At 47.7% G+C, this 22,406-nt stretch overlaps 1 protein-coding gene across 1 annotated transcript; it reads right to left on the reverse strand.

Annotated features, from left to right (window-relative positions):
• Window positions 1–1,931: 1,931 nt before the first annotated feature.
• Window positions 1,932–21,741, reverse strand: zfyve9a (zinc finger, FYVE domain containing 9a). Its single transcript, XM_062987484.1, has 19 exons — window positions 21,603–21,741; window positions 18,925–19,027; window positions 18,727–18,834; window positions 15,196–16,418; window positions 13,254–13,353; window positions 12,637–12,813; window positions 11,969–12,138; window positions 11,687–11,804; window positions 10,273–10,395; window positions 10,024–10,179; window positions 9,241–9,465; window positions 9,078–9,160; window positions 8,874–8,978; window positions 8,129–8,279; window positions 7,796–7,876; window positions 6,567–6,729; window positions 6,380–6,485; window positions 5,100–5,270; window positions 1,932–5,017 (listed from the first exon to the last, which is right to left on the reverse strand). Exons 3-19 carry the CDS (start codon window positions 18,794–18,796, stop codon window positions 4,856–4,858), a joined length of 3,384 nt encoding a protein of 1,127 aa, XP_062843554.1. The 5' UTR covers window positions 18,797–18,834; window positions 18,925–19,027; window positions 21,603–21,741; the 3' UTR covers window positions 1,932–4,855.
• Between the last annotated feature and the right edge of the window lie 665 nt (window positions 21,742–22,406).

Below are 22,406 nucleotides of genomic sequence, written 5' to 3' on the forward strand. Positions count from 1 at the left end.
CCGCTGCGCTACCTGCTGCGCTACCTGCTGCGCTAACTACCGCCGGGGCTGTGTGACCGACGGCCGACTGTCTATGCAACGTGGGATCCCAGATCCAGAACGTTCCGTCGTCTCGTTTCACGGATAGATACGGGTTCCACCTGATCCCCACCCTCCCCAAACACACATTTCATGCTCGCTGTGCAAAACAAAAGTGGTCAAATTCAAACCTAAATGCTGCGTACCGGTACCGGGCGGGGTTTCAGCGCACCATCACGTATCAGAACCGGTTCGTACCCCAGTCGGGGTGCTGTCAAAGCCGCTTGATTTACTCCATCATTTGTTTGCTATACTCTATAATACAAGAGATGGGCAGATACTAACCTGATGCACAGTTTTTACAGACTGATGCCGCCACTTTTGGCGCTGGTTAGAACGTGTTAACATCACAAAAATCTCCTCATTTTAATATCAACAACAGAAACAAACTGCAGCTTTAACCCGAACCGTTCCGGACTTTTTAAATAAAGCAGACGTGTGTTTCCAGTCTGAACTCACGATTCGTGAATCCAAAATCTCCTTTTTCTTCCTGACGTGTCATCAGGAGTTTTGATGCTTTTGATCTGTAGTGAACGACGGTGCGCTAAAAACACACCTCGAGCACCGTGCGCTGTTTACGTGCGGCGTCCTGCTGCTCAAACAGGACACACGTTAACGTTCTGATGTTAACGTTCTCGGATTCTGATTGGTTCAGCCGTGCCATGTTTTAGAGAACATACTCAGGAGACGGCGGGCGTGGCGTTTTGGGTACCAGATATCTCGACGTTTACGTATTTATTCTTTCGGCCGCGGGTTTGGTACTCGGGAGGAGCAGCAGATTCTTCAGCTTCAGCTTCGGTTTATTAAACTATAGATCTACAGAGCTGAAAATCTCTCGCTGTGCTTCAGTTCTTCCATTTCAGATCAGATTTACCAAAATATTCAAATGTGTTTTTATTTGTTTGGTTACTCTGATGTGATTAATATGATCAGGCTTTGTGCCATTAATATTTATCTAGAGTTTATTCAAATATGCAACGACTTTGTAATTGTTGGACTCTAATTAAAATTCCTAATAAATCTGATATAAAATTCATTCATCTTTTCACAGTTCTGTTACTTTTTTCTTTAAATGTTTCAAACAAACAGAAGCTGCTGGTCAAAACTAAACCAGGAGTTAAAATTTCTGCATAGTTGTTATTGTTATGGATTCTTACACTGATTTACTGTTAACTGTTCAGGTCTCCAGGCTTTGTATTTATCGTTTGCGTTGCTGTCCGTCCTCTTCCTCTTACTTCCAACACTTACATAAGAGCGTAATTGTTTCTTCTAATGAACTGGTTCTTCTCAAAAGTGGTTCAGTTTGGTGATCTGGGCTTCCAGTGACATCTGATGTTAGATTCCATTTATCAAAAGTCTTCACCAGCCCCGAAGTTCAAAGGCGTCGATCTTCTTCATGTCCTGCTTTTACATCCATAAAGACTCGGTGGGTAGCACCGTCGCCTCACAGCAAAAAGGTCATGGGGTCGATTCCCAGACGGAGCGGTCCGGGTCCTTTCTGTGTGGAGTTCTCTCCGGGTCCGTGTGGGTTTCCTCGGGGTTCCTCCCAAACAGCAGAATTGTGTCTCCATTACACAAACCAGTTTAGTGGAGTGGTTTTGTTGTACATGAAATAAAGAATATTTTGGCCACGTTTCAGAATCATCAGTTCCTAAAAATTTTTTATATTGGCACATACCTGGCTACACACACACACACACACACACACACACCTGCAGGACCACATAGGGATCGGCAAAGTGTCTGAGGGGACCAAAAGGAACTGGTATTGTGTGTATGAGACTAGAAGAAATCTGTAAGGTGTCTGTGGGGGGTACAGGTGCGTGAGGGTTTGATAAACAGTCGACACGAGCTGTAACTCACAGAATTTATTTATATTCATTTTACATAAAATACAGATTTTCATAAAGTTTTATTTCATGAAGAAACTCGGAGCAGGTTTGTGATGCTTCACTTTTTGGCTTCTCGGGTTTTACAGTCCAGACGTTTGTAACCGTCTCGTCCCAGATCAGCGCTCTATCGTTTTCTCCTCGTGTTCATTACAGAGCTACGCATCACTTACTGCAGAAATACTGACACGCCCTGCGACCGCACCGAGCCTCAGCTCGTACTGTCCACACTCTTATTTATAAGTAACAACGTCGGCTTTATCAGGCAGCAGCTATTAAATCAGAAATAAAAACAAAACCTTCAGAAACACATCAAACGTAACAGCGTTTTAATGAGATGCAGTAAAAATGGGAAGCGAACCGAACCGTGAGGGGTCACGACTCAGATTTTAGTGCTACGACGAACCCGCATACGTCCGTCGTTCTGCATTCAGGATACAGACGGGTAACTTTGGCATGAAGAACGTTCAGCTCCGCTCGGATCTCCTACACTTCCTTATTTAGTTATTTATTTATTTTAGGGTGCAGCGTAAAAAAATCAAGTGATTTAGCAGCGTGAGTGGAAAAACTAACGGTCGTTTATCCAATCATCTGATGGTGACGCCACAAGCTGCGTTCGGTGGGAAGGAAGCCGCCAGCCGATCCCAGCTCTCCAAACTCTGAGCGTTTGGACGAGTGCAGCTTAGCGTCGATCTGCACGGCGTGATCTCATGAGCAGCGAGTTAAAAGAATCGACGCTTTATTCCGTCTTTATGTGAAGTGTTTGCTGGTGAAAGTGGATTTTTCTGCATCGTTTTCTTTAAGCCTGAGCTGCACTTTATAATAACAGTTAAAAAAAACACGTTTACGCACGTTTTACAGAGAAACCGCGAGCCGAGACAGAAACGTTACTGACGACTGGCTGAATCTACTCTGAATCTACTCTGAATCTTGTGGATTTTTGCACTATTTTCTCCGGTCGGCGAGTAAAACGTAACGACTCCTCCGAGTTTGTGGACTGTAACAGCGATCAGCGTAAAATCAGGACACGGATCTGTCCCGAAAGCGTCTGAAAGTGGAGCTAAATGCTTTGCCATGACGGACTGGAGATAAACACACTCAATCTCTAAGCAGAGTAAAAAAAAAAATAGACTTGTGGCAATTATGAAGTGAATCCGTTCACGTACTCGTATCTTAGCCTCTACAAAAAGCGTCCAAATGTTCAAATTCATACGTAATACAGAGACGAGCGGGCGGGGCCACCGAAACAATAACATTTGACCTAGTAAACAAACAAATAAAATTGATTTAATAAAGCGGACTCTAGTTCGAAAGTTTTTTTTCCAGCCTGATACCAAAAACACACATGAAATTCAGTATAAAGCCAAAAGTATTCGGACGCCTGACCGTCAGCTTGTCGGATGTCGCATTCAAAAACGAACTCGATGTGATCCTCTTCTGAGGAGCTTCTCACATGACTGTAGTGTGTCTGTGTGTGGGAATTTGTGCCCATCAGTTATAAGGCAAGCGCTGATTGATCAGTCGGTGTTCCGGTTCATAACAGAGCAGAGTGGGAAAGGTCAGGACACGTCTTTATAGAGCTCACTCATGCTGGAACAGGAAAGGACCTTCCCTAAACTGTTGCTGCAAAGTCGGAAAGCATGTAATTTCCTTTATATAACTGATTTATTACACCTGTTATAACGATAAGTCATGCAAACGAGCGCCTGCATCCTAAATGCCCCCACACACACACACACTAAAGAACGTGGCGCATCGGGGGGCCACACACACTCTGCCCCGACGGTTCTGAGTCTTTTTATAGCTACGAGTCTCACACACACACACACACACACACACACACACACACACACACACACACACACACACACACACACACACACACACACACACAGAGCTAATTAGCGAACACTAACCCTCTCCCCCGGCACCCATCACCGCGAGATTAATCTGCAGCAGTCATTACACCAGCTTACATTTTCATCTAGCGTCCGTAAACTTACGACTTACGGCACATTCAATCCAGATCTGAAACGCCCGATTGGCTCTACGTTCAGGGTCAAATTTCTCCTCTATCTGTTCAAAAGTATGTGGACACCCCACATGTTGCAGCCACACCCATGATTTAGGGAAGGTGTGTTCCTGTTCCAGCATGACCGCCCAGTTATCAGGTCCATAACGACACGGTTTGGTTTGGTTTATTTTGGTTTGGTTTGGTTTGGAGGAACTTCAGTGGCCTGCTGAGGGTCCTGACCTCCTCTCTGGGATGAACTGGAACGCTGACTGTGACTCAGACCTTCTTAACCAAGAAGAACCACACCGTCCGTAATCCCATCAGTCCATGAAGACACCAGTCCATAACTGCATCATCCATAACCGCACCAGTCTAAAACCACACAAGTCCATGATCACACTGTTCATAACCGCATCGTTTCATAACCGTGTCCTTACATTAGTGTTTTGTGGAGCTTGTAGGACTCGTACCCTACACACTCTTCATCTCAGAGCAGGAGGGATCCTACACGAGGCGTGGCTGACTCCGCGTGCCTGCGGGACACCCGGCCAGGTCGACAGCGCGGCCGAGATTCCTACAGGTCCATCCATTCTGCTCTGAGAACCCAGACGTCGTTCTGCTAGGAAAGTTCCACCTAGGAGAGTTCCTGATCCTCCTCCGTCCCGCTGGGGCAGCATTTCTGATTTCCACAGTGGAGAAGAAACGAAGAACGAGCACCAAAAATAACTCTGAGATCTGAGGGGCCCCGGGGCCCCCGGCGGAGATGGTTGGCGTGTAAAAATGGTGCATAGGTGATCCGACCTGACCTGGAGAACCCACTGTTCAGGATCTGAAGTGCAAATGAGCGAGGGGGGGTTGGGAAGGGGAACCTGGTTTAGGAGATTATCTCCAGGATGTAGAAGATGAGCTCCATCACCACGGGATCCTCAGTGAGCTGGCACGCGCCGCCGTGGATGACCGGGATCAGGGCGCCGTCCAGGTCGCTCAGGTACTGAGGGAGCAGCGGCTGCCCGTTACTGCCCGCCAGGTAACCCACCTACAGAGGAGAAACATTTGGGATGGAGGCGCGTCCTCATACGTTCATACAGGAGGACGTTACACCGGACCCGGTCTCTTACCTGATCCGAGTCCAGGGTGACCCGGAGCCCCAGTTTGGCCATGCCGTCCTCCTTGAGCAGCTTGAGGTGAGGACAGAGAGCCTTGCAGAACGCTCGCGCCACGTTCTCCGTCAGCCGGCTGTGATCGGCGGGGTCGCCATGCTGCTGGTCCTCACTCAGCAGGAAGAAGACCTGAGCACAGATACAGAACCACTTCAGCTACAGGGTGAGGGATCGATTAGATGGTGCGTGTGAGGGATCTATTAGATGGTGCGTGTGAGGGATCTATTAGATGTGGATCTGATGGTGTGTGTGAGGGTGGGGGATCTATTAGATGTGGATCTGATGGTGTGTGTGAGGGTGGGGGATCTATTAGATGTGGATCTGATGGTGTGTGTGAGGGTGGGGGATCTATTAGATGTGGATCTGATGGTGTGTGTGAGGGTGGGGGATCTATTAGATGTGGATCTGATGGTGTGTGTGAGGGTGGGGGATCTATTAGATGTGGATCTGATGGTGTGTGTGAGGGTGGGGGATCTATTAGATGTGGATCTGATGGTGTGTGTGAGGGTGGGGGATCTATTAGATGTGGATCTGATGGTGTGTGTGAGGGTGGGGGATCTATTAGATGTAGATCTGATGGTGTGTGTGAGGGTGGGGGATCTATTAGATGTGGATCTGATGGTGTGTGTGAGGGTGGGGGATCTATTAGATGTGGATCTGATGGTGTGTGTGAGGGTGGGGGATCTATTAGATGTGGATCTGATGGTGTGTGTGAGGGTGGGGGATCTATTAGATGTGGATCTGATGGTGTGTGTGAGGGTGGGGGATCTATTAGATGTGGATCTGATGGTGTGTGTGAGGGTGGGGGATCTATTAGATGTGGATCTGATGGTGTGTGTGAGGGTGGGGGATCTATTAGATGTGGATCTGATGGTGTGTGTGAGGGTGGGGGATTTATTAGATGTCGATCTGATGGTGAGGGATCTATTAGATGTCTATCTGATGGTGTGTGTGAGGGTGAGGGATCTGTTAGATCTATCTCTGATGGTGCGTGTGAGGGATCTATTAGATGTGGATCTGATGGTGCGTGTGAGGGATCCATTAGATGTGGATCTGATGGTGCGTGTGAGGGTGAGGGATCTATTAGATGTGGATCTGATGGTGCGTGTGAGGGTGAGGGATCTATTAGATGTGGATCTGATGGTGCGTGTGAGGGTGAGGGATCTATTAGATCTATCTGATGGTGCGTGAGGGATCTATTAGTGTGTTAACAGGAAGGACGGGTGAGCGTGAGGAACCTCGGTCCAGCGGACGACCTTCCCGTTGGCCCTGAACTCTGACCCCTGGAAGATCTTCACGCTGGTTATGGACTCCATGGATTTGCCGTCGATGGGACTGACGACTCTGGAAAGAGACGACGGGAAGTTCAGACGCGGTCCGGAACCGGGAGCGTTTTACCGTGGACCGGATCACATGACCTCTCACCCTCTGTTGAAGTCGAGGTGGTCCTCCACCCAGCGGACGTGGACGTGCTCCTGCGCCTCCTCCTGATCGGCCTTACCGCACACGACGGTGAAGTCCTTCATCTCCCGGAGAGCCTGGCGCAGCGCCTCCATGGTCTCCGCCGTGATCTGCACCATCACGCCGTCTGAAAGAGGGACACGCCGTGAGGCTCCACGACCCCAAACCATGCACCAACCGCCACACCAGCTCCTGCCCCGCCCCCTGCGTCCGGACCACACGTATCTCTGCAGACCAGACAGTAGGAGGCGCTGTTCCGGCCTCACTCCTACCCTCGGCACCCATGCTTTTTATTCACAGATGAATTCATGGCAGCTCAGAGGATAAGGTGCTGACTAGTAATCATGAGGTTGCTGGTTCAAGCCCCACTATCGCCAGGTTGCCACTGTAACCCTCAATTGCTTGAATTGTGTTCAGTCATAACTGTAAGTCGCTTTGAATAAAAGCGAAATGTAAAGAACTACATGGCCAAAAGTATGTGGACACCTGACTGCGAGCTATACTCGGACATCCTATTCCAAAGAGCGCCTGTAAAACGCACTGCTTACGATCATGGTTCCAATTCATCCCAAAGGTGTTTGTCAACAAGGGCTTCCAAAAACGTCACGACCAGGAGAAGCAGTAATGCATTCAAACCCAACAACACTGTACCTAGTGTAAAGCATGGTGGTGGTAGCATCACAATATATCAGGGCAGCGGGTCCAACCCATTTAGATCTTACTAGGGCAGTGATAACTCAGTGGTTTAGGTACTGGACTAGTAATCAAAAGGTTGCCGGTTCAAGCCTCACCACCACCAAGTTACCACTGTTGGGCCCCTGATCAAGGCTCTTAACCCTCAATTGCTCAAAATTGTGTTCAGTCATAAATGTACGTCGCTTTGGATAAAAGCATCTGCTAAATGCCAAAAATGTAAATGTACTTTATGTTCAAAAGTATGTGGACACCAGGCTGTGATCATGTCTTCAGAGCCTTCCTCAAACTCTTGCTACAAAGCTAAAATCAATCATTAGAAGTGGTGTCCACATACTTTTCTCCACACAGCAGAGATTCCTAACAGATACGGCGGAATCTATCACGCCAGAATAGACAGGGCTGGGTACAGAAGCTAAACAGGACATCATGCTCCGTTTAGGCTCGGCTCCGCGGGGACGCCGCGACCCACATTCGCGTGCGAGGCGTATCTGCGGTACCTTCGACGATGCTGGTCTTGGCGAGATATCCCGACGAGGCCTTCAGAGCTCCGCTGAACACGAAGAAACAGGCTCCGGTCACTGAAAGGTAGAAGAATACAGTTAAACGTGCGTCCACAAACTTTTGGGATGGTCCGTGAGGTTCAGGCCTGGATGCCTGCACAATATACGAGTTTTAACGTGCATGAAGAAACACACTACGACACTAGGGGGCGCTGTTGCAAAGGCAAGTTGGTTGTTCCCAGTCTGAAACCAGGTTTTTTAGCAGGTACGGAGGACCCCGCTCCACACGCTGACACACAATGACACACGACAAACAAAAACCACGCCCACCTTTCCGAGGCTGGTGATGGATGCTGATGGCCTGCGTCTGGTAGTTTCCGTCGTCGTTCTGAACGCACACGAGGTGAGAGTCGGCCTCGTCGTTGAAGCACGCCCCCATCGCCAAAACGTGCTCGTTCGACTTGTTCATGGCCTTCATCAGCTGAGAGGCAGAGACACAACTGTGTCAGTTATTTCTTTATTAATTAATTAATTAATTTATTTATTTTTCATTCATTTATTTATTTATTTGTTTATTTCATTATTTATTTATTTACTAATTTATTTATGTATTTATTCATTTATTTACTCATTTATTTATTTATGTATTTATTCATTTATTTATTTATTCATTAATTAATTAACTTATTTAATTATTTATTTGTTCATTTATATATTTATTAATTCATTTATTTATTTATTAATTTATTTAATTATTTATTTAATCATTTATTTATTAATTCATTTATTTATTCATTCCTTTTCTTTTATTTGTTCATTTAATTATTCCTTATTTATTTATTTATTCATTTATTTATTTGTTCATTCATTTATTTATTCATTTATTTATTCATTTATTTATTCATTTATTTACTTATTCATTTATTTGTTCATTTATTTATTCATTTATTAAAACCTACATTCTGTTTCTGCTCATCAGTGCTACCTTCACCACATTTCACTGGTCGTTATTTAATAAAGAGTAAAGGATTGGTCCCAGTTAGAGGTTAAAAGAGTTCGGCTTTAATCTGATCACCTCGTTGTAGCGGTTACTGGGGATCTTGATGCTGGTTTTTCTCACTTCCATGTCCACCACCAGTCCTCTAACCACTGGTAACATGTACTGGTAGTTCCTGAAATCCTGTACGGAAACAGAAAGTGAAAACGTCGGACTCTAATGCCTTCAGTCAAAAACACAAAACGCCTCATCAGATATATAAATCTAAATAAACATTCTTACCGCCAGTAGGTTTATGATGGTGTGGCCGGTTTCCCCAAAAAGCGGTTTTCTGAAGCGTACGCTGAACAGCGGGCACGGGTAAACTGCAACACCACGACAACAGCAGCATCAGTACCGAGGCTGCATTAAAATTACATTACATACAGGGAACGGGCGAGCTTACGCCTGTACTCGGCGCCCAGCCGCAGCATGAGACGGATGGGAAACACTTTGGCCCACGGCGTCTCCCACTTCTGCAGCAGGATCCCGAACAGGTAGGGCGGGTTGGGCAGCAGCAGGTCCTGGAGAGACTGGAAGGTCGGGGTGATGTACAGGAAACCACCGTGTTCCTTACCGCCCAGGAAGCTCTGAGTGAAGAACGAGTGGCTCAGGTGGGTCAGAACCTTACCTGTACCAAAACAATAAATAAATAAATAAAACGAAACATCAGGAGGATGAGAGGAACCTGAGGAGATGTGTTATTAGGGTTCTTGGGGCTGCAGGGTTTGTTTTTATCAGGATTTTTATCGATAGACAACAACTCAAGACCAACATTTGAATTAATCATGCGAGAAAATCCATCCACCCACCAAACGTAACTGATTTTTACCCCCCAAAAAACACTGCGTGCAAACAGGACCTTACGGAAGTGTCCTAAATGGTTGGTGAGATAAACACGTCTTGTATTTTGAAGCTATGACTGACACACCACCAACAGCCATGGCATCCCGGGTATACATCTCAGAGGGGCGGGTGGTAGACTGGGGCGCATGGAGGCTTTTAAAGGCACACTGAACTGATAAACCTAAAGCTCATCGTCAGGCGTCCACATACTTTTGGCCACTTAGCGTAGATGTTTCACAGAAGTGCATGTACACTTTCGGCTTTGGTTAGAATGGTTAGAAGGATCAAAGAGGGCAGACGGGCATGGGTGTGTTGGCGTGTCTGTCCGGTGCTGCCGAGTTACCCGTGAGCGCTTCCTGGTAGAGCTGTACGAAGTGGCTGAAGATATCTTTGGGGACGCTCTTCTCGTCGGGAAGGCACTGCAGCAACACCACCACCTCGGCCTGACCCACCGCGTGCATGCCCTTGGACATGACGTACCAGCACTTCCTGTTCACGTCTGCACAGTCGGGAGGAGAAACGGAACGCCAGCGTTAACTCATCGATCGGTTAAACATCTAAATAATAAACACGTGGGACGGTTAGCACTCACAGTTGACCAGCTTGACCATGGCTAGCAGGTTAGCGTTCAGCACGAACACCAGCGGCTCGGGATCTCCCTCCTCCAGCTGCTGAAGGAGCAGGGTCTCTGAGGGCTTCTCCTCCACCGCGTAATCTGCAGAGAAATCAGGGTTCCAGGGTCACTCGCTACATCACGTCATCACACCGCCGTTCAGTCATGAGCGATGGACATCGGAGCACACTAACGGTGTACGTGAATAGAGGAGCGTAAACAAGCACACGTGTGTATGTGCCTGACTTTGCGTGTGTGTGTGTGTAACTGTGTGTGTGTGCACCTTACTCGGTGTGTGTGTGTGTGTATGTGCCTGACTTTGCGTGTGTGTATAACTGTGTGTGCGTTTGGGCCTGACTGCACGTGTGTATGTGTGTGTGCCTAACTGTGTGTGTGTATATATATATGACTATAGATATGATATAACTGTGTGTGTATGAGACTGTGATGTGTGCCCAACTGTAAGACTGTGTGTGTCTGTGTGTATAAGACTGTGTGTGAGACTGTGTGTGTGCCCGACTGTAAGCCTGTGTGTGTGTGCCTAACTGTGTGTGTATGAGACTGTGTGTGTGTGTGTGCCTGACTTTTCGTGTGTGTGTGTGTGTGTGTGTCACTGGGCATGTCTGTGCCTAACTGTGTGTGTGTGTGTGTGTGTGTGTGTGTGTGTGTGTGTGTGAGACTGCGTGTGTGCCCGACTGTAAGCCTGTGTGTGTGTGTGTGTGTGTGTGTGTGCCGAACTGGGCGTGTGAAACAGTGTGTGTGTGTGTGTGTGTGTGTGTGTGTGTGTGTGTGTATAGATGTGTGTATTTGCCTGACTGTGTGTATGTGACTGTGTGTGTGCCGAACTGGGTGTGTGAAACAGTGTGTGTGTGTGTGTGTGTGTGTGGATGTGTGTATTTGCCTGACTGTGTGTATGTGACTGTGTGACTGGGCATATGTCTGTGCCTAACTCTGTATGTGTGTGTGTGTGTGCGCCTAACTGGGCGTATGTGAGACAGTGTGTGTGTGTGTGTGTGTGTGTGTGTGTGTGTGTGTGTGTGTGTGTGTGTGTATACACGTTTTAACACTGTGCTGTGACAGCTTGTGTGTTTGCTTCATGTTTTCACTTCCACAGCACATCATGTGACCAGAGCCAGATCAGCTCCAGCAGGCTGAAACGTGAGAAGCTGATTGGCTGGAAAGGTGGTGTCATGTGACAAAGTCACATTAAAAGCCACTCGGCACGATCCGTACGATCCATCGTAGTGCCAGCGTGGGGGTATGGAGATGACGTGGTGACATGCTGGATTTGATGCAGGTGTGTGTGTGGTGGAGAATGAGATGAAAGCAGCCCATGCAGCTGAATGAATGAATGAATGAATGAATGAATGAAGGGTGAGGATGAGCAAAGCACCTGCGATGTGGCCTCCCGTACCTCCTTTGACTCCGGTGGAGATGAGGATGGGAGGAAGACCGTCCTCGGGGATCAGGCTGACCGAGCTGCCCACCGGAGCTCCGGGCGCACGAGCCGCCTACGGGAAGCACAGAGGGACAAACGCGCCGCTCAGAATTACAGACCTTCCTCAAGAGTGGAGCATTTATATATCATGTACTGACTGTAGCCCAAATATTACGACCACACCCAAAAAAGGGTCATGTGATACTGAGTCGATGAGAACGTGGTGTTCACGTTTACCTCCCGAGTCCTGGTCTCGGCCGACTTGCTGGAGATCTGGGACTCGGCCAGAGGTTGGGCGGGGTCGGGGTCGGGGTCGGGCGCGGGTGCTTTGGTAGGTTCGGCCGCCTCTCCGTTAGGCAAAATCCCATCGGCGAACCAGACTCTCCTCTGCTCACGAGACAGAGAACCTGTAAAATATCACCTGGTTTAGACCTCAGCATTTTGCAGTTGGGACGCTGGTTTCTCACGCAGGGTCACGCACATTCAACAACTGCGGTTTCTACCTGATACCTGATTCACTACATCCTTCCACAATATCATGCACGGTAGACAGAAATCATTTGTTCACTTTTGTCACAAATCACAGGTTCTTCTTATTTTCTGTGCTTTACAAAACGTCCCAACTTCTTTGGACATGGAGTCTGTAGATCTGTCTAGGAAATGGTTACATTTATAAAGCTATTATAGGACTCCACCGAACCACACCGAGAGCCATTATTCCTAGAGAAACATAGAACAGAGCTGAATCTATCTAGGAGGGGTCGGCTTGATCAATGATCTCCAACTCATCCATGAAGAGAGGATACACACACACACACACACACACACACACGCACGCTATATAGCCAAAAGTATTTGGACAACCATCTGAACTTAGTGTGAGCAGAAGGAGAAACTGGTTTTACCTTCGTTGCCGGGCTGCTTCAGGACTCCGACGGGTACCATGACCGTGGGCGGGGGGGAACTGAGAGCGCCGGACGCCTGGGCCTGCTGCAGGGGCGGGATGGTGGAGCAGTACTCGGCCGGGTTGTTGGGGTTCGGACTTTGGTTGGAGCTGCTTACCGAATTCTCCCACGGCTGAGCTGGTAGGGGAAAAAGAACAGGCTCGTTTATAACCTATATATACCATACTAATGAACTTTGTGGGTATACAATTACTGACCGTTTCCCATTTCTGTATAATATAACACACCTGCTAGCACTGAACTGAACTCGATAAGAAGGGGCATCCACGTAAAACCCCAATCCCAAAATAAGTCATATCCAGTTCCCTATTGTGATTCCCAATCTGATCAGCACACGCCCCCGCCTGAAAGACACGTGTCCAGTCTGCCGCCGCTTCTCATCACCCGTCAGTGTCGGGTTCCCACACGTATGGAGAGACACGCTAAGCTCCATGTGACCCCCCCCCCGCTACTCGCACTGGCGTTCGGATCAGTCCCGGAGACAGACAGTGGACAGACATGCCATCCGACCCCTCCCTCCCTCCCTCCCTCAGACACGGCGTCTGTGAGAGACTCACCATTGGTCAGGGCGTGATGACAGGTCACACAGACTCGGGCCTCCTTCCTGTCCATGTACATTAACCTGCACTTCAAACTGCAGCAGGAAGCGCAGAAGACCTGCACACACACACACACACACACACTTTAAATATTTTGGGTGGTGCAGCAGTGGTAACTCAGCGATTAAGGTGCTGGACTAGTAATCAGAAGGTTACTCATGCTGGAACAGGAAAGGGCCTTCCCTAAGCTGTTGCTGCCAAGCTGGAAGCACATTATTTCCCTTACATGATTGATTTATTACACCTGGCACTAACTGTTGTGGCTGAAACACGTGAATTCAGTCATTAGAAGGTGCGTCCCAATACTTTAGCCCATACCGTGTATGTTCTTGATCACACCGTTCTGGTTTCATGGCCGAGGCACAAGAACGAGCGTCTCCGCCCTCACACGTAACCCCGGGGGTGTTCTGGTGTCGGTCATCACGCGGAACCCGCCACCACGCCCTGGTGAAATTCCATTTTCACTTTCCGCCTGCCAGTTGTTCAGACCCGCGCTCCTGTCGCTGCCGGCGGCGGCTTGTTTATCGCCGGGGGAAATTACAGCGCCTTTCCTGAAAGCCAGAAGCTATTTTGAGGTGCAGCGTCAGCAGGACCAGCGGCTCCCGAAAGCCTCCTGAACCTGCAGCAATTATCCTACAGGTCCTACATGTTCCTCTACCGCTACATCCACCCCTGATCCGGCTCTACACCACCCACGGGCACATGATACGTGGCAAAACCGGCCTGCTCTGGCAGTGCCAGTCTAGTCACAGAAGGGTGGACCTGTGGATTTCTGCTGAACATTCCTCACCCAGACACCCAAAACGTTGGCATACTAAAGTTGGTACACGTTAGGGCACATTCACATGAGAAGCGGTAAAAGCGCTTTTGCACCGGCTGTGCCGTTGTTTTTTATGGAGTGTGGCACTTGTGTCTGATGTACTTTTTCCTGCCCTTGTAATTCACACGAGAACTATTTTTCCTAAATAAAAGGGCTGAATGCTGTTTACAACGTCTCACTATTTACATTAATAATTTTTTTACTGTGTAGGACTCAATTCTGTAATACAGGCAGAACTAATCGTACACGTCACTGTGTAACTATTACAACATTTAATGCATTTTTATCAGCGTTCCCGTACACGTTAGGGCACATTCACATGAGAAGCGGTAAAAGCGCTTTTGCACCGGCTGTGCCGTTGTCTTCTATGGAGTGTGGCACTTGTGTTCACCTGATAAATAATATAAATATAAATAATAAATAAGTCTCGGACGTCCGTCATCCAGTATAAACGAACATGACCACGGCGGTGTACAATGTCCAGTACAGAAAGCGCTTCCCCATAATGTTTGGTTTTTTTTGCAGATAGAGCAAATATCTGCACGTCGAATATACAAACACAGAGGTCAGAACAACAGAGGACGTTACGTTATTATTACTTTTACAACACTTGTGCTTGATTTGCACTCTCTATATAAAGCACATATACACGTCAGCACGTGCACAAGCTTGTGTGTTTATTTCCAGTTAAACTGATAAAAAATGTTGATTTTGGAAAATTTTAATATGCTCCGTTTTTCATTTTCTGTTTGTTTGTCATTTGATTTTTCATTTTAAAACGAAAAATGAATAACACCCCGTTATTCCCATTTTTCAACTTTGGGATTTGAAGTGAAAAACGAATGACCAAAGGTACACGGACCCTCCTGTCTCTTTCTTTTACTACATTAAACCACGTTAAGCTTTATTTGGAACCAGAAGCGTTTTAGACTCTGGGAGAAGCTGATTCTGATTCTCACCGTTTCTCAGAAGCTGGAGCTGTAACACAAGTTTAAAAGTGAAACAGGGAGGAGAATCCAGATAAACACAGATACACGTGGAGCTGTAACCCTGGATCTGACGCTTATTCCTCGCTCTTACCTTCCCACACGCCCGACAGTGGTGCCTCCTCTTGGTGAAGGTGAACTTGACTTCGCACTTCATGCAGACGGGCGCCTGCGAGTCGGGCACCCATACAGGCGCCACCTCCCCGAGCGATCCGAAGGGCTTCCTCACCAGCAGTCCCTGCTGCCCCGCCTGGAGGTCGTTATCGGGGTTCTCCGAGGGGGCGCGCGATACCGGCGAACGTCGCCCGGCCTCGTCGTCCGTCCGTACGGTCCCGGGTTCCGACTCGGGTCCCGTCGGTCCGCACCGCGGCTCCAGGTTCTTGTTCCTGCCGGTCGAGCCCAGCTTGTTCTGGACCGGGTCCGAGACGCTGGGCGGGATCTGCAGCTTCAGACTGACGGGCTGTTTGGGCCTGGCACCGCCGTAGGGGGCGCTGACCGGGTGCGACCGGCTGTTGTTGAGTCCGGTGGTCTCGGAGGACTCCTGCTTGCTCTCCTCCATCTCCTTCTCCTCGAGTACGGAGTCCTCCTTCAGAGGCGCTGGAGGCGGGTGAGGTGCATCTCCGTCACTGACCAGAACCAGGCCATTAGGGTGGCACGAAGACTCGACTGCACCCATATCCGTACGGTCAATTTGTACGCCCGTTTGTGAGCCGTTCGGCAAGGTGCCCACCTGACAGACCTCGTCTGCCAACGACTCCCGGGTACCGTTACTCGCTTCTTGTTTTTCAGGACCGCTCGCTTCTGGAGTGCTCAAACAGTCCGACCCTGGAACCTCCCTAACGCCGTTTGTCTCAGTGGACGTAGCGCCATTCTTTAACTCCGCCCCTTCGTCTGCGATTCCGTTCTCAGAGGCGGAGGAACTGAGGTCAGAGAGATGGGCGCGGCCCTGCTGGGAGGTAAGATTTCCGTCGTCCGTGAGCGGAGGAGCCTCCGTAAACCCGTTGCACTCCGGACTGGAAGGACGCCCGTTCCGAACCGCGGAGTCCAGCACGTGCCCGTCGGCGCTGACCAGTTTGCCGATGTTGGGCTGGAGCAGAGGTGGGCTGTGGACGTCCGCCGGACGTTCCTCGGCCCGGAGTCCCGACCCCGGCTTCGCATCGGACCCGGCGTCTTCCGCCAGAGAGGGGCGCAGGGGCTTGACGAACTCGGGGCCGTCCGCCGGGCTCAGGTCGGCGTGGGTCAGGGACAGGAGGTGGGAGGAAGGGGCGAGGATTTGGGTCCACTTGGCGTCCGTAAGCGCGGGGGTGTCGGTTTCATCTACGAGAGACCAACACAGAGGGCGTGTTAGCTTAGGGAGGGAAAACGTGAGGTCAGAACCGAAGAGGACCAATGACGTCCCTGCGTTCGGGTCCATCCGTCAATCTGACACGCCCATTATTTGGAACTTATTAGCGCTTAGTGTCTGAGCGTAAGCAAGTAAACGCTAACGACTTACGCCTGCTTGCACTTTTTAATGCGACGCCAATTAAGCCAATTAAAATGTCAAAGAAACGGAGTCAACAGACCTCGGGGAAGCGCTAATTTAATTAGCCGCGCTTCGCCTGCCAGACTGCATCTACCGCCGGCGGCATTTTGCACGCGCTAGCCATCGTTCATCCGTCCCAAGGCGCTATACGGCTAAACGCCCCTCAGAATTATTAGGCTGTGCGGCTGTTTCATTAACAAGTGGGCAGTTAATCAGAAGGTTGTGGGTACAAGCCCAATGAGAACAGCCACAGTTTGGTCACAAATGTAAGCTCCTAACTGTCATACATATAAATACAGTGTATCACAAAAGTGAGTACACCCCTCACATTTCTGCAGATATTTAAGTATATCTTTTCATGGGACAACACTGACAAAATGACACTTTGACACAATGAAAAGTAGTCTGTGTGCAGCTTATATAACAGTGTAAATTTATTCTTCCCTCAAAATAACTCAATATACAGCCATTAATGTCTAAACCACCGGCAACAAAAGTGAGTACACCCCTTAGTGAAAGTTCCTGAAGTGTCAATATTTTGTGTGGCCACCATTATTTCCCAGAACTGCCTTAACTCTCCTGGGCATGGAGTTTACCAGAGCTTCACAGGTTGCCACTGGAATGCTTTTCCACTCCTCCATGACGACATCACGGAGCTGGCGGATGTTCGAGACTTTGCGCTCCTCCACCTTCCGCTTGAGGATGCCCCAAACATGTTCTATTGGGTTTAGGTCTGGAGACATGCTTGGCCAGTCCATCACCTTTACCCTCAGCCTCTTCAATAAAGCAGTGGTCGTCTTAGAGGTGTGTTTGGGGTCATTATCATGCTGGAACACTGCCCTGCGACCCAGTTTCCGGAGGGAGGGGATCATGCTCTGCTCGGTATTTCACAGTACATATTGGAGTTCATGTGTCCCTCAATGAAATGTAACTCCCCAACACCTGCTGCACTCATGCAGCCCCAGACCATGGCATTCCCACCACCATGCTTGACTGTAGGCATGACACACTTATCTTTGTACTCCTCACCTGATTGCCGCCACACATGCTTGAGACCATCTGAACCAAACAAATTAATCTTGGTCTCATCAGACCATAGGACATGGTTCCAGTAATCCATGTCCTTTGTTGACATGTCTTCAGCAAACTGTTTGCGGGCTTTCTTGTGTAGAGACTTCAGAAGAGGCTTCCTTCTGGGGTGACAGCCATGCAGACCAATTTGATGTAGTGTGCGGCGTATGGTCTGAGCACTGACAGGCTGACCCCCCACCTTTTCAATCTCTGCAGCAATGCTGACAGCACTCCTGCGCCTATCTTTCAAAGACAGCAGTTGGATGTGACGCTAAGCACGTGCACTCAGCTTCTTTGGACGACCAACGCGAGGTCTGTTTTGAGTGGACCCTGCTCTTTTAAAACGCTGGATGATCTTGGCCACTGTGCTGCAGCTCAGTTTCAGGGTGTTGGCAATCTTCTTGTAGCCTTGGCCATCTTCATGTAGCGCAACAATTCGTCTTTTAAGATCCTCAGAGAGTTCTTTGCCATGAGGTGCCATGTTGGAACTTTCAGTGACCAGTATGAGAGAGTGTGAGAGCTGTACTACTAAATTGAACACACCTGCTCCCTATGCACACCTGAGACCTAGTAACACTAACAAATCACATGACATTTTGGAGGGAAAATGACAAGCAGTGCTCAATTTGGACATTTAGGGGTGTAGTCTCTTAGGGGTGTACTCACTTTTGTTGCCGGTGGTTTAGACATTAATGGCTGTATATTGAGTTATTTTGAGGGAAGAATAAATTTACACTGTTATATAAGCTGCACACAGACTACTTTTCATTGTGTCAAAGTGTCATTTTGTCAGTGTTGTCCCATGAAAAGATATACTTAAATATCTGCAGAAATGTGAGGGGTGTACTCACTTTTGTGATACACTGTATATACACCACTATTGGGATGAATTGGAACGCTGACCGTGAGTCAGGCCTCTATACGTTATGCAATTAATTCGGAGTGGAACCCCGAGGTCACAGCGGGGCGTCCGCATACTTTCGGCCGTCCGGTACATAAAAAAAAACTCGAGCGAGTGACGTGAAGCACCTTCGTTCTGCTCGAACTCGTCCAGAACTTTATCCAGATTGAAGGCCTCAGCCTGGAAGTAATTCTCCATGGGTCAGGAAGCTCCAGTCCGCCGAGCGCAGCGGGAACCTGCAGGGGGGGGGGGGCAGAGAACGAGGAATCAGGATCTAGAGTCGGGCGGGGTTCTGGAGGTTCTGATCCTGATCTGAAAATACTCACCTGTACGCAGGTTCTCTTCGACTACGACGGAGAAACGTGAATCCGGCTCCGAACTCCTACGGTCTCATCCGGTCCCGCGAACGCTGCACGGCTGAACCTGAACCTGAACCAGAACCAGAAGCAGAAGAAGAAGGGTCATTAGCGGTTCTGGCTTTCAACGTCATTACAAAAGTTCAGTAAATAGGCTTACCATTTCATTAAATTCTGCTAATAGTGTTTGGATGTGCAGCAGTGTTCCTCACCTACCCCGATGCTCAAGAGTTTTTTTCTAAAGCTACAACCCATTCAAGCAGGTCGTCCAAGCAAACGAGTTAGACGGCTGCACCAGCCGAGTGCCCCGGTTTAGGACTTAAATAATATTAATACTTAACATAGACTTTCCAGCCTTGCAATATGTGGAAACCCCTGTAAATAAGGTGCGTGGTTTGATGTGATACCTGCCGCATGCACACTGAGGGTGGGTACGGCAATTCTGCACCACTTCTGCACTCAAATGCTGTTCTGAGCTGTCCTAACTTTAACCGACTGAATGATAAATAATAGAATTGAACAGAACGCCCTTATTTTTCATACATACAGATACACCAGTGCAGTACAATGAAATTCTTGTTACCGCCCCTGGAGCTCAGAGGGTTAAGGGACTTACTCAAGGGCCCAACATTTCTTTTTACATTTTTGGCATTTAGCAGACGCTTTTATCCAAAGCGACTTACAGTATACAGTCTAAGCAATTGAGAGTTAAGGGACTTGCTCAAGGGCCCAACAGTGGCAAACTGGCAGTGGTTGGGTTTGAACCAGCAACCTTCTGCTTACTAGTCCAGTACCTTAACCGTTAGGCGACAACGGCCAACCGTGGCTGTGAATCCCTGTAAGCTGGAATTCAAAGTCTCATCCTTTCGATTGATAGATTGATTATTATTATTAATAATAATAATAATAATAGTAATAAGTTTAATCTACAGTATATAACGCCTGTTACACACCCAAGGACACTTTACAAAGTAAATATTAAATAAAAGAACATAAAACATCATAAAAAAGAACACAGGAACACTAACACACAGAGAGAGGGGAAGAATGTGCAGGAACGTTTAGTCGATCTTTGAAGGAAGCGATTGTGGAGAGGAGTTCCAGAGTTTGGAAGCAGAGGAACTCAAAAACCTCCAGCCAACAGACACAATCTAAAACGTGGAACCACTAGAAGCCCGTGCCAGAGGTGCCAAGGGTGAAGAACTGTACTAAGGTAGGAAGGGACGAGAACATGAAGGACGTTAAAAGTAAGCAGAACTATTTTGTATGTGATACAGGCGGTTACACCACAGTGCTCAGCTATTTTCACTTCTACTCTAACATATTAGTTCCTTACAATTCTGGTCTTCAACACCAAACATGTCGAGTCCAGTCATGGAAAAAGGAACGCCGGTTGCCGGAACTCTTGAACGACTTGAAGAACGTTCAGATATCCAGAGGAACGTCAGAACAAGCCAAAGAGACACTTTTACTAGTCAATGGCATCCTGTTCCTGCCATTGTTCATCACCTCGAGGTTATTAAGGAGCGGAAACGGAAAATAATCGGTACCGAGCACAAGAGCTAATCAAGGGTTTCCTAAACACACTACAAAATCTGCTGGGTCAAAAGTATACACACAGATTTCGATCAATCAACAAACTTCTAGTACGTTCTGGACCTTTGTGTTGTTCAGACACACCGACTGTGTCCAAAATTCTACAGCTCTTCTTCCTTCCTAATTATTATATCCACTTTCTGCAATGCACCAGTTCGGTTTGCAGCAAAGCAGCCCTGTACCACCACCGTGCTTCACAGTAGGTACAGTGTTGTTGGGTTTAAGTACCTCAAGATCAACTTCTTTCTCCTCCAAACATCCTTCACTGACCAAAACAACCCTGACCTCCACAATGCTTCTAAAACTGTCATGATATGAAGCCTGCTTGACTGTGGATAGTAGCTCCTGCGTCCCTAATTCATGCCAGATCCGTTTCGAGTGGTCCACGGATCACAGATGGCCGTTTCAGTTCAGGATTTTTTCACAGCCTTGGCGAAACGACCACTGTTCCATGTACCGTATAGTTTGTACAGATGATCTTGAGAGCTGAAGTCACTCTGTACAGAGCTCTCCAGACTTCCCTCACAGACTTCTGTGAGACCTTGTAACAAAGTTAAATCATTTTATAGGACTTTCAACAACTCAGAATTAATCATAAAGATGCTGTCTGTATATTTTTGACAACCCCAAATCAGAAAAAGTTGGGACAGTATGGAAAATGCAATTGTATTATTCTGTCAGGAGTGACATGAAATAACTAAACCTACAAGTGTGTTTCAACTTTAGATTTGATCTGGATGTATTGTATATAACATATGAATGTACAGAACTAAATAATATATAGTTTGTATGAAGTATAATATTAATAAAAGCTGTAGATGGAGTTTATTCCCAGTCTGTGTGATATGAACACAATGCGGATCCTCCAGTTTAGGATTAAATCATCAGGCTAACAGTTAAAATGCACTTGTGTAAACACACACAGATCATTCATCCTCATTTCCAGATTTAAATCACAGAAAAACACTTTATTTTAGAATGTATTCAGATGTAAACAGATGTAAACAGATGTAATAACACTTCATAGCGTCTGTAGGTTTAATCAAACTCACCGTCAGGATTCCCATCCTCTCCGTCATTAAACTCCACATGAGAGCATTCCAGCGCTCCACAAAATCACTCAGATCCGCTCACAACATCACAAACACTTAATAAATCATCATTTTATTCTCCAGCACTCAGTCTAAGAGAAAAGTATTAGTGCGTAGCTGTGCTAATCTCCCTCCCTCAGCCTTTTACTAGGGAAGGTTACTGCGAATTGCAGCGCCACCGGCCGCCATCTTGGCTCAAACTCGCGTATGAGTAGAGCGCGGAATTCCCACACAGCGATGCCAGTTGGATCCAACATGGCGCCTGTTTCATAACCTTGTGGGGTTTTGGGTTTCCAGAGCTGGGCGAAACCATGCTTCAGAAAAAAGGGGGGAGGAGCGGGTTACTTTCATATGGGCTGTACCATATGAGTGTGGGGGTGAGAAAGACGCTGTATAGACCGTTTCAAATGAATATTCATGAGTCCAGGAAGTGACGTTGATGTTCCTAAGACGCTTCCGCTTGGTGGTAAACAGCGCTCAGAACAACAGCGATTGACCACAACTGCTTCAATTCTTTTGCGCTAGTTCAGTTGTGATTTACTGACAGTATGTCTAAATTAAAGTTAGGACCGTGTTGTTCGGTTGTCGGATGTTCCCTCAGGCCAGGTACAAACTTGCTTTCAGAAATTAAGGTGAACAGATTTCCAAAAGACAACGCACAGCGAAACGCTTGGATTGCTGCTGTAAATAGAGCCGGCTGGATCCCCACCATCAACTCTTATAATAAATGTAATATATATTATTTCATAATAAAATATTGTGAAC

This window comes from Trichomycterus rosablanca, chromosome 25, assembly GCF_030014385.1.
Source record: "Trichomycterus rosablanca isolate fTriRos1 chromosome 25, fTriRos1.hap1, whole genome shotgun sequence".
NCBI classification, from domain to species: Eukaryota; Metazoa; Chordata; class Actinopteri; order Siluriformes; family Trichomycteridae; genus Trichomycterus; species Trichomycterus rosablanca.

Bases quoted from the DNA above. Each gene is read 5' to 3' on its own strand.
- zfyve9a (XM_062987484.1), bottom strand. From the start codon at position 18,796: ATGGAGAATTACTTCCAGGCTGAGGCCTTCAATCTGGATAAAGTTCTG. The intron at 16,419-18,726 runs GTGCTTCACGTC...GGTCTCTCGTAG, and splicing joins CGAGTTCGAGCAGAACGAAG to ATGAAACCGACACCCCCGCG. The intron at 8,280-8,873 runs GTGATCAGATTA...TCTGCCTCTCAG, and splicing joins CCAGTAACCGCTACAACGAG to CTGATGAAGGCCATGAACAA.